This window comes from Asparagus officinalis, chromosome 3 (genome assembly GCF_001876935.1).
Source record: "Asparagus officinalis chromosome 3, Aspof.V1, whole genome shotgun sequence".
NCBI lineage: Eukaryota > Viridiplantae > Streptophyta > Magnoliopsida > Asparagales > Asparagaceae > Asparagus > Asparagus officinalis.
Genome location: NC_033796.1, coordinates 9,356,752 through 9,371,100, shown reverse-complemented (window position 1 = coordinate 9,371,100; position 14,349 = coordinate 9,356,752). Strand labels below are relative to the sequence as shown.

Here is a 14,349-nt window from a genome sequence, read left to right as displayed (position 1 = left end):
AGCCACAATTCTATTTCACTCGGACTTGGCTACCCGAGTTCGAGCGAAAGGGTCCACCGTTATGTCATCATTTAACCTAAGTGTTAATCCTTTTCTTAGAGCTGACACGCGTCCCACATTGATTATTAGCTCACACCCGCCTGGGGTAACTCGAGCAGCATGGGCACTCCTCTCTTCCCCATGAGAGTCGAGTCGAGACAAACTCTTACTTGACCTCATCATTTGTATCGAGCCCCATTCACTCAAGGCCAGGTCGATAATTCGCGAGGCCGACAAAAACTGTGGCACTGTCATCAAACTCGTAGAGCCGAGTCAAGAGACGGTTTGACCTCGAAATCCTTGCCAACACCTAGCCATCATCATCACATCTTATGCCACAAGTCTCTATGACTCACCACCCTTCATCAGCACCACGCCCTCTCAGTCACTATCACATTAGATCAGTGATGACTCATCGCATCTCCAGTCGATACCTGTAAAGCTATTTACCGATTCAACTGTCTGTCTGGATCTGACCACAATTACGTTTCTATCCCTCTCAGCTGTACTCCCTTTAAAAGCACGAGTTCGGAAAATCTTTTTTAGACAAATATACCCCTTTATAGTTTGAACTACCTTATCTATAATTAAATTTTAATTTTCAATGGTCAATATTACCCTTCACTATTTTGAATATTTTATTTATATCTTAATCTATCCTAATCATAATCATATCTTATCCTAATCCTATGTAAACCATGTTTAGCTTAACAATTTAAAAAAACTAAAATATATAAAACATAAAAATGATATTAGTTTGTTAAGATAAAGAAATTACAAGTAGATAACATATTATAATACATGAAGTATTGTAAAAAAACCATAAAAAGTTTTAAAATTGCAGAAAAGACCCTGAAAAGTTTAAAATTATAAAAATCATCCCAATGTTTCAAAACTTAAAATAAAAAACATGAAATTAAAAAATTAACATCAGTTTGCAAAGAATTTAAAATTTACAGTTAACACCTCAATGTCTCAAAAATTATAGAAACACCCTCAAAAGTTTAAATTACAGACAAGCACATTAAAATTCTAAAATTTTAAAACTTACAAACAACACAGATGAATTCAAGAGATTACCATGATACACCTAAAATTTTTGACATTTAAATTTAAATTTTTTAATTAACACCCTCAATATCTCAAAAATTATAGAAACACCTTCAAAAGTTCAAATTATAAAAAGCCACCCTAAAATTCTAAAATTTGTAAATAAAATAAGATGAATTCAAGATATTATCCTTAGACACCTAAAAAATTAAAATTTGCCAAAATTAACCTTAAAATTTTTAAAAACTCCTTCAAAATTTAAAAATCGTAAAAAAAAAACTCTAAATTTTCAAAAATTTTAACTAGCACACATCAAATTCGTCGATTGGTAGACCGCTGAAATTTAATATTTTTCAAAATTAATCTATAATTTTAATAATTGTAAAAGACACCCTCAAAATTTTAGAGTTACAAGAAAATACTAACATTTAAAAAATTACCACCAACACATGAAACATAGAATTTACAACTACCAAACTTAAAAGTAAATTTTTTTAAAAACTCTTTCAAAAATTTAAAAATTATAAATCACACCCTCAAAGTTCAAAACCACAAAAATGGGCTAAAATTTTAAAACTTGGCAAAGAAAAGTGTAATTGTTTGGTATTTTTCATATATATATATATATATATATATATATATATATATATATTAAAATTTCTAATTTAGGGATTTACTATCCATTTTCAGCATCTAAGAATAGTCTAAGTTGATACTGGTAAACAAAAACAATAAGAATTGATTAAAAACATCCGGTTAATGGATAAAATTTTTAAAAATATTATAGATTAAAAATTATCGGCACTATATAAATTAAAGTAATTTCATATAATTTTAGTAATAAGTTGGGGTAGCCAAAATACATTCGTAACATTAATTGATAGATGTTTAAATCCATAGAAATGATAAAACACTATAATATTATACCTTAGCATTAATTGATTTTAATTTAGAAACTTTAATCTTTGACGTTAATAATATTTATAGGGTAAAAGAATACAAGGAATTACATATGGAGAAACTATTAGAATATTTAGAGATAACTTTAAAAGAATTGAGTTATTTCCATTGCAAATGGGAAAGTGATGGAAATAAATCTAAAATTCAGAAAACGTCAATGAATCACTTGAATTGGCATTAACATAAGACATATCTATTAATGAAGCACTGAATGAGTTACATTAAAAAATAATTTAATAACTTTATCCTAATCAAAGAAAAAATCTCCATGGAAGACATAAGAAAAATTAGTAAGTATTCATAAATTCCATACTGTGTTCTTCAAATTAAATATTAATATTATAATCTAAGAGAAATTGGTAATGAATAATGCAGGTATTTAGTTTAGATCTTTATGGAAAATGACAGGGATAGAGCAAAGGTAATATTATTGAAATAACAGAAATTCTTATTGGATGCACATCAGAAGAATTCATTTTAGAGGAAAATAAAGAGATAGCTTCTAATTTATTTAAGTAATAAATTAGGAACACAAAGAATTTTATATATATGAAATTAATATTTATTCTCATTGAAATAGAAAAAAATCAAAGTCTATATTTTGAGCAGTTTGTGTTGAACATCATAAGTACATTTGACTTCTTTGTAAAGTTAAATGAGATGATAAAAAATTAACGAGCCTAGGAAAGATAATAGCATAAAAAATACAAAATTAGCCTGATGTCACAATTGATGTAGATGATGAAGACAATACTCTAGAATTGTCCGAGAAATGATAAATGATAAACCTGAAGAAGGATTGATCTTAACTCAATAAAAAATAAAATAGAAGAAATAAAAACAATATTTTATGAATATTTTATAGAATAGTTTAATTATTTTGAGTGAAATTAGGAATCTTTAGAAGGGAGTTTCATGAATTTTTTTCAGTACTTTTATATTCTTATGTGGATGTTTTTATCATATAAAAGTATACTAGAGTTAGTATTAATCTTTAATTTATATTTTTTTATGAAGTCTATCAATGATTAGGAATAAACTTCATATTCTCTTTTGCATCGTTTTAACATACTTTAAATCAATCATTTTGCCATATTGGTTTTAAATATTCACCTTCCTTGTATAACACTATTTTAATATTTTTCACTTTGCAATGCTATACTTTCTCAAATAAAGCTTAGTTTCATATCGGTCAAAAATAATATGAAAATTCAAATTATTTTTAAATTATATTTGTTTTTTGTCAATTCAAATATCAACATGAAAATTTAAATTGGGTGTATCCCATTTAAACAAACATAAAAAAATAATCGGGATGTAAGAGTTTAAAGAAAAAAATGAGCACAAACTGCTAAAAATACTTAATCATGGTATTAAATCACGTGCATTGCACGTGTGTAAAAACTAGTATATATATATATATGAGCTCATCTCTTCCTCCAAAAGAAGAGCACCCCTATGGGGCTACAGGGACGTCAAGTCTGGCTGACTAACTTGATACATTCAGAACTTATTTAGTTAATTGATTCTCCACTCACGCTCTAGACTGACTTGATCGTCGGAGATCGGAGAACCCAACTCTGATCATCTAATGTGCTTATTTTGCAGCTCTCTTATTCTCAACAAGGGATCGGACGTAAGAAGGAATGGGGGACCTATACCATCCATATTCGCTCTAAGCCCCGCCACTAACTCGAGATTATCTTCTGATCTCGCTGCTGAGTCCCGGACATCAACACAAAGCACGGCTTCGATGTCTAATTTTTGTTTCTTTTTATTCAATGTTCATTCATATCACTATTAAAGTTTATTCTGTGCGTTCTAATCATTTATGTTGTTATCAACTGATTCATAAGCATATAATCCATTTAGTTGTTGATTTTGTATAGTTCAGTACCAGATACACAACGCTCCCTATATTTTCCCTCTTAACCGTGTCATGAATGTATTATATTATAATATTGAACTCAAATGTTTACAAACTAAAAAAAGGGACTTTTCAATTTAGTTAGTATGATTATTTTCATGATTAATATATGAATGTAAATGTTCACGCTTTCTGGCTGATTGATATTCTTAATCTATTTGAGCAAGACGATACTACTAACATGAATATTTCTATTAATGCTTGTGGTCCTTTCTTTTAGATATCTTGGTCAGGTTATTGAAAGGGAAATAAACAGAAATCCAGATTTCAAAATTGGAAAAGAGATATACCAAAGATGATTCATTTGAGAAAAATTTTAAAGAAGATTATCACTCAAAAGAAGGATAATCATACAAACAGGGTTTACTTTTGATAACTGAGAAACCGGAGGGAACTAAAAATGTATTGTAAAAAAATATCGAATTCAAAAATTCAATAGTCGGCTAATGGTGATCGTATAGGCTGAAAAAATACACATTGCTTCAATCACATATGTTTATTTTTGTTGTAAATACTTTGAAAGTTTATACGCGAGTGCCTTCAAACTGATGATAATTTGACAAGTTTTGGGTTTAATTCTTTTCGAAGTAGTCCTCGTAATCTTTTCTTTCAACCTGAACTACAGTAGACAAGTATAGAGAAACAAACAATTAAAATCGACCTATACCTGTCAGTAAAATTTTGCTACATTATCTTCATCTTTATAATTGATAAAGTAAAAGAAAAATTAACTCCCTTATTTGTGAGCATTATTTGTTCTCTATACTTGATTTTAATACTCAAAGTAGCTGGAAGAACAAGTAGGATGCAAATATAACTTTGTTTACAATTTAAGTTCTAAGAGCACTTCCCGTTCTTCACAACTCATCTTTAAAAATCTCATAAATCTACATGTAAGGATTAAAAGAAAAAATAAAAGAAGGAAAAGGCCCCTTAGAGCTTTAGAGCGTCTCTTAAACCGAAACTGAGATTTTGCTGCGGCCCTTTCTTTCCAAATACTGCATTACCTTTTTGCATCATCGCTACAAACTCATTATAATCTATGAGTCCATCCTGAAAAAGAAATAAATGAAAAAGGTTAGCCCCATGAAATTGCATTTTAAATACTGAGAAAATTCATAGAGATAAAGGATTAATTACATTGTCTTGATCAACATCTCGGATCATTTCCTCAAGTTGAGCATCTTCAATACCAAACTCCTCGCAAGCTTGTTGTAGCTCATCTTGAGTGATATAGCCACTACCGTCTTTGTCAAAATAAGAGAATGCTGCAAATAAATGGTCTTCTCTTTCGATTTTGTTTAGATGTAGAGTTGCAGCTATGAACTCCCCGTAATCTATTGTGCCACTGTTATCAACATCGGCCTGAGGAAAAGAGGGGGGAAAATGAGAAGTCTGAGACAATTTTGATGTAAAGAATAGGTGAAAAAATTCATGAAAATAAACGAAGGTAAAATTCACAAGAGAAACATTGACTATTACAGGTTTTGTACAAATTTACCATAAAGTATATATTAGAGAAAAAGACTAAACTTTCAGATGAGCAGAAAAATATCATATAGTATCCAAAAACTATATGGTAGCTTCATAATAGTAACTGGAAGTCCATAATAATTATCTCACAATAAAAAGAAAGTTTGTGGTAGTTTTTTAAAACATAAATGAACATCCATGACACTTAATCATGGGTGGTTTTCTGATAGTACTGATAAATATGGATTCAAAAGTTTATGATAGATATCCTTTTTCTAGTATTTCTACATAACTCCTACCCATTCACAGTAGTTTTGTGAATTTACCCAAAAAAAAGCAAGGAAAAAAAAACTCTGCAGTCATGACATGGTGGAAAATAGCCTCTCATCACAGTTATACCTAAAAAAAAAGACTTGAGATATAATAATAAAGGATCAAACATGGAATGAATATGCTGGTATTTAAATTTGAACAGATACTTACTGCTTTCATAAGTGCATAAATTTCAGACTCCTTAAGTTTTGCACCAACTCTTTCTAACCCAACCTTGAGTTCTTCGAAAGTAATTTGCCCACTATTATCAGTGTCTATCATCTTGAACATTTGCTTGAGTCCAGCAATTTCATCCTCAGAAAGGTTCTCAGCAATTACCTAAAAAAAACAGCTTCATTAACCTCTGTCTGGATGTTAATCTAGCATGTGTATATGAGCATTTCGGTTGATCATAATAGTTTCCTCTAATTGCTTTCTTTTTCCCACAGGTAAGCGTTCTCGATGTGTTGTCTTAAAAGGAAACCTCAATCACAAATAATAATTGAAAGTAGTTAAATTGTACAGAGATATGGAGCTATTCATAAATTTCAAGATTGAAACTTATTTTTCGAAATAAAGTAGCTGTATGTAATCGAGAAAATGAATATATTAGATAATAGCATGTCCTTCCCTATGTGTAGTAAATACTTCAGTTCATGCATTTCTTGAAAGCTCAATTACTCACAAATAATATTCTTTAATCATTTCTAATTATCGATGTATGTATATATAAGCTTTCTGATACTTACTCTCAGAGCCATCTTTTTTAGCTTGTTCATTGCAGAAAATTGTTTCAAGCGAGAAAGAACCGCAGAATCCAGAGGCTTATCAGGTGCCACACCACCAACCTGAACCCAAGGATGGCCTGTAATAAATCAAATAGCAAACCAAATTAAGTACAAAGTTATATATAGTTAATTGTTTCTGTCAAAGTTGAATTGAATTCTCAATTACATTTATCAAATATTTTTGACAATAATTGAACTTACATAGAACTTCATGAGCAGTCAACCGACACTTCGGATCTCTAACAAGCATTCTCCTTACAAGATCTTTGGCACTAGCTGAGATACTGGGCCATGGATCTGACTCAAAATCAAGCTTGCCAGTCAAAACTTCTTCAAATATGCCTTGCTCAGTTTCTGCATTTAAAAGAAAATCAAAACCATATCACTATCAGTGAATATGGAAAGATAATATCAAGAGCTAAAAATACTGCATGAACTTTTAATAGGAAGCATAATGTAATAAACCTGCCCAAAATGGAGGAACACCACAAAGCAAAATGTAAATAATTACTCCAGCACTCCACACATCTGCCTCCGGTCCATAGCGCTTTTTTAGGACTTCAGGTGCAACATAGTAAGGGCTACCAACAACATCATTGAATATTTCTCCTGAAATATATAGGTAACTACTATAAAATTAAACTGAATAAGGAAAAGCTTATAAAATATGGTTGTCTTCTGATAAGAGAACTATCCATTTCAGGGTACTTAGGGCTATTTGAGATTGTTATATAACTACAAAAGATTCTCAAGGACCCTTATCGTTGTTTTACCAGTTGCTATATGAAAACATTAACTCCCTTATTTGAAAAAAATCAAAGTCTACTGAAAAAATTAAGCCCACAGTTTATAATGCACCATGCCACCATCTATATGTGCTGAAGAAAGCACAATTATGCACTTTTGAACCTTGACAGTGTACGGATGTATTTGCTAGTGAAAGCATATGCCCCTGCATTCATAGATCTGCCATGCACCAAAACTTTATTTCTGCTTCCTGCATAATCCAAGATCACCTGAAGAAGGTTCGCAAATAAATGTCCGCTATATTTAGAAAAGTATTTTCTTTTTTGCAAATGAAAGCTTACATATGTGTGGCAATATTTTCAACATTGAGTCATCAAACAAGCACGCCATAAACATTAATGATAAAGCCACAGATAATTAATCTCGGCATCCTCTCCTATAGAAATCACAGGCTCAATACAACGAACAAGACAGTTGATTAACTAATAAAGTCACTTTCATTCAGCTGAATCTAATGAGTTTCTGGCACAAAAAATGTAATTACAGCAGGAGAAACAAGTATTTTCACAACACTTCGTAGCATCTACCAAAGGTGATAAAATCAATTAGATCTAATCAGAACTAGAATCACTATAAAAGAAAATAATCATGTGAATCTATCTAAGCAATTCAAAAGAGAGAACCAAAGAAGAACTAGAAATTCACCTGGCTTAAAGAAAACAGACAACCCAAAATCAATAGTCTTAAGCGCCGCCTCCTCACTCCGATCAACAAACAGAAAGTTCTCAGGCTTAAGATCTCTATGCATGACCCCCAGAGAGTGACAAGCCTCAACAACGCCAACAATAACCCTAGTGAGCTCTGCAGCTTTCCTCTCAGTATAATGCCCTTTCTTCACAATCCTATCAAAAAGCTCGCCACCCGCACAAAGCCCCATCACAACATGAACGGCCACTGCATCCTCATAAGCCCCTTTTATCGAGATAACGTTGGGATTCCCCGATAAATGATGCATTATTTGAATCTCTCTTCTAACATCTTCGATATCATCCTCGGATGTCAATTTCCTCTTTAAGATTGACTTGCAAGCAAATTCCTTGCCCGTTTCCTTCTCAATGCAGAGGTAAGTAGTACCAAATTGGCCAGCTCCTAGCTTTTTTCCTAAGGAGTACAGGTCCTTTAAGTTTTGGGTTTTGTGCTTTAGGACTGAATTCTTTTGCCTGCCTCCACTCGAGACTCTGTTTACTTGCAATGGTGATCTCTTATGGGGGATTACAGGAGGAGGGGGGCTGGGGATTGGGCTTTGTTCTTCAGTAGGGGGCCGCGGGCGGATAACGGGTTTCGGGTCTGGTTCGGGGATCTTAACGGGTTCAGGGGGCTTGTTTTCCGGGCCATTGGGGTTGATCTTGGGGTTAGTGGATTCGGGTTCTGCTTCGGGTGATCGAGCTCGCCATAGAGTGGCTGAAACTGATTGAAAGAAGCCATTTTTGGCTATACTCGGGCCAACGCAGGTGTTGCCCATTGAATTTTGTGTGTTCTAAGCTCTGATGAGATTGAAGATTGATGATCGCATTAGATTGAAGACAAGGGTTTGTGTTGAAAGGTATTAAAGATTGAAACTTTGGTAGGAAAATTAGGAGGTGGGTGGGAAATTTCGAAGAATCAGTCGTTGGGGTTTTGATAATTTAAGTATACACAGAGACTTAAATTTTGATTTTTTTTTAATAGGGAAATTTATGGAATTGAGTATAATATACAGAAAGGTGTTGAAAAAAATGAAAACTTCCTTTTGTGTGTAAGGAGATTGAATCAGAGAGAAAACTAGTTGACAAACTATGTTCTAATTATAAAAAAAAAAACTTACCCAAAACCCAGAAAAATTCCAACTATATATTTAATAGAGAACAAGAAAAGGAGAGAGAGAGAGAGATTGATTAAATAGCAGGCTGAAGAGAGAGAGGGAGCAGGCGCGAATGAGGAGAAGGGCAGTAACGTAAATTCGTGGGGCTGCCATGTAGAGGCGCATAACTGTCATTTTGACGCCGAAGCCGGAATCATAGTCAAATAGACGCGTTTGAAGCTGGTTGGTCTATTTTTGGTGGCATTTTAAGGGCATGTTTGGATTTGTAGGGGTGAAGGGAAGTTAAGAGAAACTGAGTAAAGGGAAGGGAAGGGAAGGGAAGGGAGTTCCCTTCCCCTTGGTTACACCCCAATTTGAAGGTAACAATTTTTATACTATTAGGGGGTGAACCAAGGGGAACTAGGGTGAATTAACTTCACCTCCTAAGTGTTCCCAAACAAGTTGAATGGAGGTGAATGGTTCCCCTAACTTCCCTTCACTCTCATTCCCCTCAATCCAAACAAGCCCTAATGCAAATATTCCTTTTATCCCCTTTTTCTTAAAAAATAATAATAATAAGGCGTGAGCAAAAGTAAATTTTCATGCATCGAGAATTATTAAGAATTTGGATTCTCTTCACTATAAAAAAAATTAAGTGTGAGATCATTACTTTTAATTTAAATTATTGATTGTTTTATAGGTGGTTATAAGTAATTATAATTTGTTCTGGCTATTTGGTTGGATAAAAAAACAAGGAAATCAAAGAAAAGAAAACATATTTCCTATAATAGGTTCTTTTCTTGTGTTTAGTTCACTTCTTAAAAGTAATAAAGGAGATGAGATGAGTTGTCACTATATTATTGGATGACGTTGGTGATTTTTAAGGATGAAAATGAATGGAAATAAACTTTTAATCGTTTCCGGGGTCCTATTTCATTTTCTTTGATTTTAGGAAACTTGTCCTCATGAATTGCAAATTGTTCCTATTTTATACTAAGGGTCTAATTGGTACATTTCCGAAAAAAAAACAGAAAACTAGTTTGAAAACCATTTCTAGACATTTCAAAGGGTTTCCCCTATTTAACTTATTTGGTTTGTTTCACATTGAAATCATAAGCTGGAAAACATTGTTTCTCATTTCTTGGGTTTGTTTGAACATCCAAAATTTAAGAAATCAAATAAGTTTTCCAATTAAATATTCAGCAACATGACATTAAATATTACCATTTACCTTATTGTCGTCGTTTCAACAGTGAACCTAACAATTAAATATTCAGCGATGTGACATTTCTCACTCATTTCAACCACTTTTGGTCTGAAATAAGTTTTCTACAAAATCTGATATGGCACCCTCATTTCACCCCCCATTTCTTTAAATCACCCAGCGAAACAAACACTAAGAATGGAAATGTCTAGAAATTAAAATCCTATGTGGCTAAGGGGTCTGATTTCAAATCCTCCATTTCTCTTTTTTTTTTTGCAAACAAACATCCGCTAAAGAAGACAAATCTTAACCATTCATTATACAATAAATGAACGGATTTAAGTAATAGTTCCTCCACTATTTTTGATAGTGGATAAGATCCAAATTTGAAATCTTAATCCATTTACATGTTTTTATTGTTTTATTAGTACTCTAATGCGAACTATGCATGCATGATACAAAAATGTGAGGGCATTTCTGGTTTTTGCAAGTTGATAACATCATCGTTGATACTTTCAAGTATTGAGCATTCACTATTTTTTCGCAAGAGTGATTTGATTCTGTTGATTTTTTTAAAACGCAAGGTTTTTAGAAGTTATAAAACTTTAGCATGCAAATCAAAGAGTAACTTGTTAAAATGTGTCTTGCTAATCATTTTTATAATGACAATGGTTAAGGAGGAGAGAGGAGGATCGAGAGAGAGATGATGAAGAAGAGAGTTTATGAGAAACATCGGGTCTCACTCACAATTGTCTCTCTTTTTCTCTTATCCCTAACAATTGCCCTCATGCCTCATTTGGTACGCGAGAATGGAGTTAAGTAAGAATGGAAAAAAATGTAGGAATGGAATGGAATATATGTGGGAATGAAATGCGCATTCTCATTCTTATGTTTGGGCGTGTTTAGAGAATGAAAAGGGAATGTCAATCTTATTCTCATTCCCATGTTTGGTATCATTTGTTCACAAGTGAGAATAAAATTTAGTTTTATAATAATGCTCTTACAAAAACACAGAATTTTAATAACATAAAAAAATTAAAAATGACTAAACAATTCAATTTTTTAGAAAAATAAGTTCTATAGAAATGATATTTTTCTTATAGAAATAATTTTTCAGTTGATAGTTATATTTTGGCACACCGCCTCAACAATAGTTTCAGACTTTTGGCTTACTAATTAAAAAATAATTTTCATAGAAACTATTTTTGATTATAAATAATTATAATTCCACATTTCTAACTTCTAATGCTACATGTCTACCACTTGTCCGAGCAGCTAATGCTACTAGCATCACTGTGCACAAACGTATATAATAGACTGAATTCCATATCCATGCTACATGATTTATGGCTGAATTCCATGTCCATACATGAAGAGAGAGATCAGAAGAAAACACTAACTTTTAAAGGATTAGAAAAACATGTTAACTTTTAGTCTGTATATAAAATTTTTATAAAATTTCAAATGCACCTTTAACTTTCAAAAAATTGATTAGGAATAGAAAACATCCAAAAAAATAAAATATTTGCTTCAATGGAACTTCAAATCATACATCCAAAAATAAAATATTTGCTAACCTAATTTACCAATAGATTACGTAACCTACTCGCCAAAAGATAAAAAAATATTGCTGTAAAGATTAGGTAAAGATTAGCCACACATACATAGTTTAAAAAGAAATAATGGTCACCTAACTGAGTCGCGTTGAGGCAAAGACGAGATTATTTTTCTACTACAGATGCTTCGGAATTAGGGCAAAGGCGAACAAAGAATAGTATTTTAACATTTTACATCTATTTGTATATTTGTACAAGTAGCTAATGATATTATTTCTATAGAAATAATTTTTCGTATGGGAATTTATATCTATTCGTATCTTTTAAGGAGGGTATAATCAAAAATTATTTAATTATTTTTATTCCCACTTAAGTGAAAATATCAATTCCTTGTCAAATGGTTAGGAATGACAATCCCCACATAAAGTAGGAATTGATAAGAAGTGAGAATAGTAATTCTAGCATCTAAAAATACATCGTGTTTGTTATGCATGAATAATGAGTTGGAATTGCATTCCATTCCCACTCATTCCCACGTACCAAACGAGACATCTAGGTAATAGTTAGCAAAACCCAATCATGAGCTTTTATATTCTATAATGATTTCCATTTTTTTTTTTGGTTCTTGTTTGCATGTAAGTGAAAGATGAAAGTGAGAAAGTTACTTTCATTTAACAATTAAGGTGTTTGTTTTCATGTAAGTGGTTATAAAAGTGAGATGCAAGAAAGTTGCAACATATCATTTAATGTAATTTTGACTTCCCCTAAAAAAGTGGTGAAGTCACATGAAAGTGACAAAAAATGTAACTAATTTAATTAATTAATTTTAATTATACTTTCTAATTAATCTTATTTTGCCACGTCATCTTCACATTGCACTTTCGATAATAATTTAATTTTTCAAACAAACATTGTATTTCACTTGCGTGCTGACATGGATGTAAAAGTCATTTGCAAAAAAAAGTAACTTACATATGTTAAATTCACTTTCAGATTATCAAACACCCCCTAAGCAAATATGTCAAGAGACATGAGAGAAGTTTCCGTTAAGAAAAGACACATAGATAATTAAATGTAATTTAGATGATGAATGAAAACGGTCTTTACACGAACAAGAGATCATTTAGGCACTGTTTGGTAAGAAGAGATTGTCTCTTATCTAAGATATTATGTCTTATTGACTTTGTCAATAAGCTAGTAGAAGGAGATTATTTTGGAGATTGTGTCTTTTGCAGGTAGCTTTTGGAAAACTACCTCAAGTAGCGTTTGTCTTTGGGAAGGATCTGTCAAATTTTTTTCTTTCGTTTTTGCACCTAAATAATTAGGGCAAATGAGTGTTGAATAATTCTAATTTTATATCAATAATATTACATGTCCTTTTTAGTCATTTAACAAATTTACGCTAGTTGTACAGCTACTTTTGCCAAACATTTCTACTTCAATCAGCTAGATACACAGCTATTAGCTTTCAGCTATAATTTCACAGCTTTCTGCTAGCTTAACAGCTTTCAATTATAATCTCACAACTTTCAGCTATTTTTGCCAAACAGAGCCTTAATTCACTCATAATCTGTTTTCCTTTTTATCCCACTTATTTATTGATCGAAATTTCTTTTACAAATTTGAAGTGTGGTGATTCAAGTCTGAATTTGTCTATTTACAATTTTTTAAGTAGAATATGTATTCTATCATAACAACCTTCATGTGAGTCGATTGTTCTGATTATACAATGAAAATGAATTCCAAACTTTCCTCTTATTTTCATTTGTGTGAATCAAACTCACATGCGAGTTGTTCTGATAGAATTTATGCTCTTAGTGTTGGTTTTTGAAATGTATTTTTTAGACATTATACGCTCTTTAATGAAATTAAGTAAAATAAATATCCCATTTAGGAATGAAAATGTGGATCCAATTAGTGCGATAAACCCACCCTTGATTCGTGCCGGCAATGCCGGCTTAAATTAACCTGTGTGGTAGATAGCAACAAAATGATGGGACAAGGAGGTTTCTTGACGGTTTTGACTTGGCGTATAATTGTATGAATATGCGCGGTTTGTTGATGCTTTCTTTGTTTCTTTCGTCAGCACTGGACCACTACTTATTTTATATATATATATAAGAATATGGGTATGTTTGGTACCACGTATAAAAAATTTTGCTTGGTAGTGAGGTGTCATCTTCCAATTAGTGCGATAAACCCACCCTTGATTCGTGCCGGCAATGCCGGCTTAAATTAACCTGTGTGGTAGATAGCAACAAAATGATGGGACAAGGAGGTTTCTTGACGGTTTTGACTTGGCGTATAATTGTATGAATATGCGCGGTTTGTTGATGCTTTCTTTGTTTCTTTCGTCAGCACTGGACCACTACTTATTTTATATATATATATAAGAATATGGGTATGTTTGGTACCACGTATAAAAAATTTTGCTTGGTAGTGAGGTGTCATCT

The 14,349-nt window shown here is 32.1% G+C and overlaps 1 protein-coding gene across 2 annotated transcripts; it reads right to left on the bottom strand.

The window, feature by feature from the left end:
• On the bottom strand, positions 4,718 to 9,283 carry LOC109832891 (calcium-dependent protein kinase 10-like). 2 transcript variants are annotated; one of them, XM_020400361.1, is made up of 8 exons: positions 8,002 to 8,109; positions 7,459 to 7,565; positions 7,015 to 7,158; positions 6,751 to 6,903; positions 6,511 to 6,626; positions 5,933 to 6,100; positions 5,117 to 5,341; positions 4,718 to 5,029 (listed from the first exon to the last, which is right to left on the bottom strand). In XM_020400361.1, exons 2-8 carry the CDS (start codon positions 7,505 to 7,507, stop codon positions 4,910 to 4,912), a joined length of 975 nt encoding a protein of 324 aa, XP_020255950.1. In that variant the 5' UTR covers positions 7,508 to 7,565; positions 8,002 to 8,109; the 3' UTR covers positions 4,718 to 4,909. The 2 variants fall into 2 exon arrangements, with proteins under 2 accessions (XP_020255950.1, XP_020255949.1); XM_020400360.1 differs by lacking the exon at positions 7,459 to 7,565 and having other exon boundaries at positions 8,002 to 9,283.